This window comes from Chaetura pelagica, unplaced genomic scaffold, assembly GCF_000747805.2.
Source record: "Chaetura pelagica isolate M959 unplaced genomic scaffold, ChaPel_1.0 scaffold139, whole genome shotgun sequence".
NCBI classification, from domain to species: Eukaryota; Metazoa; Chordata; class Aves; order Apodiformes; family Apodidae; genus Chaetura; species Chaetura pelagica.
Window position 1 is genome coordinate 8,594,208 of NW_009970717.1, and position 1,252 is coordinate 8,595,459.

The 1,252-nt window shown below is 63.8% G+C and overlaps 1 protein-coding gene across 1 annotated transcript in view; it reads right to left on the reverse strand.

Moving 5' to 3' along the window:
- Window positions 1-1,252, reverse strand: part of GSE1 (Gse1 coiled-coil protein) — a 13,728-nt gene that overhangs the window by 4,720 nt on the left and 7,756 nt on the right. The window contains exon 6 of the mRNA XM_010006264.1: window positions 1,108-1,241. Within this exon, the coding sequence (XP_010004566.1) occupies window positions 1,108-1,241 (134 nt within the window). The remainder of the gene's footprint in view (window positions 1-1,107; window positions 1,242-1,252) is intronic.

Below are 1,252 nucleotides of genomic sequence, written 5' to 3' on the forward strand. Positions count from 1 at the left end.
CCAGACAGGTTGAGTAGGGATGTGGCTGCATCCAGACCCCAGCCTCGACCCCCTTCCCCATGGGGACAAAAGAGCCCCTGGTCCTGGCACAGCCCTGCTGAAGGCACAGCCTCAGTGCCCCCCTCCTCTGGCAGCCAGGACGGAGCCAGCCCTGTCAGCGGGATCAATATTTCATGCACCCAAGCTGTGCATTTAATGCTTTTCCGCTCCAGCACCCCGGACCTCGGAACAGCGAGTTCAGCTCAGTGCTGTCACCATGTCACCACCTTCACTGTGTCACCCCCAGTGGGAAACATCACCTGCCCTGCCTGGGATTGGTCCCTCTCCCTCCCGTAGGCAGCCCTAGGATGGGGATGAGGAGGGGGATGGAGCATCCCTTCGGCTGCAGGTGTTTTGGGAGTGACCTTGCCGTCTCCTCTCCTATTTGGGGTGGGAGGAGCAGACGGGGAAGGGAAGGGAGCCTGCAGCGGGCACTCGCCTTTGTGCCTCCCCACAAGCTGCTCCTTATTATCCTCCATGAGCTGCACTAATCCCCTGGATACCCAAAAGTAACAAAGGGAGCTGGCAGCAGAGCCGGCTGGATGAGCCTGTGCTGCCAAAGCCCTCAGCACTGGGGCTGAGCCCTGCCCATCAAGTGCTGCAGGCACGTTCCTCTGCGCCCCTCAAACCACACACATTCGAGGTGGGTGCCCCCCACCCCCAGAAATGGGACACCCCACCACCTGGGTCTGCTGCACAGTGGGGAGCTGCAATTAGCACTGCCGGGTGCCTGGGCAACCCCTGGCCCCTGGCCACTGGCCCCCGGCCACCTCCCGGGCTTGTCGCCTGCCGCCGCGCAGATGTCGGGCACCGGCAGAGGCCGGCGCTGCCAGCACAGCCGGCCCGGCTGGCACTGCCTGACAGGGACCTGCTGGCACCAGCCTCGGCTCACAGGGATGTGGCAAGGAGTGAGGGGCAGGGCTACGGGATGCAGCTACCCCACGGGGGGTGCAAGCCACAGGGCAAAATCCTACAGGTATTCCAGCAGGGATGGCTGCAACAAGGGAAAACGCAATTAGCCTTCTTGGGGAAGCTCGGTGCCCGGAGCAGGGCTGGCAGCATCCCTACCTGGAGTGCTCAGACCGGTGCTCGGGTTCGGGCTGGCTCGGGGCACGTCCCATGTCCAGGTGCTGCTCCAGCACTTGTTGCCGGAATTCCGAGACTTGGGATTGCCGATCTTCCTTCTCCTGGCGCAGGCGGCGCTGCCGGGCCA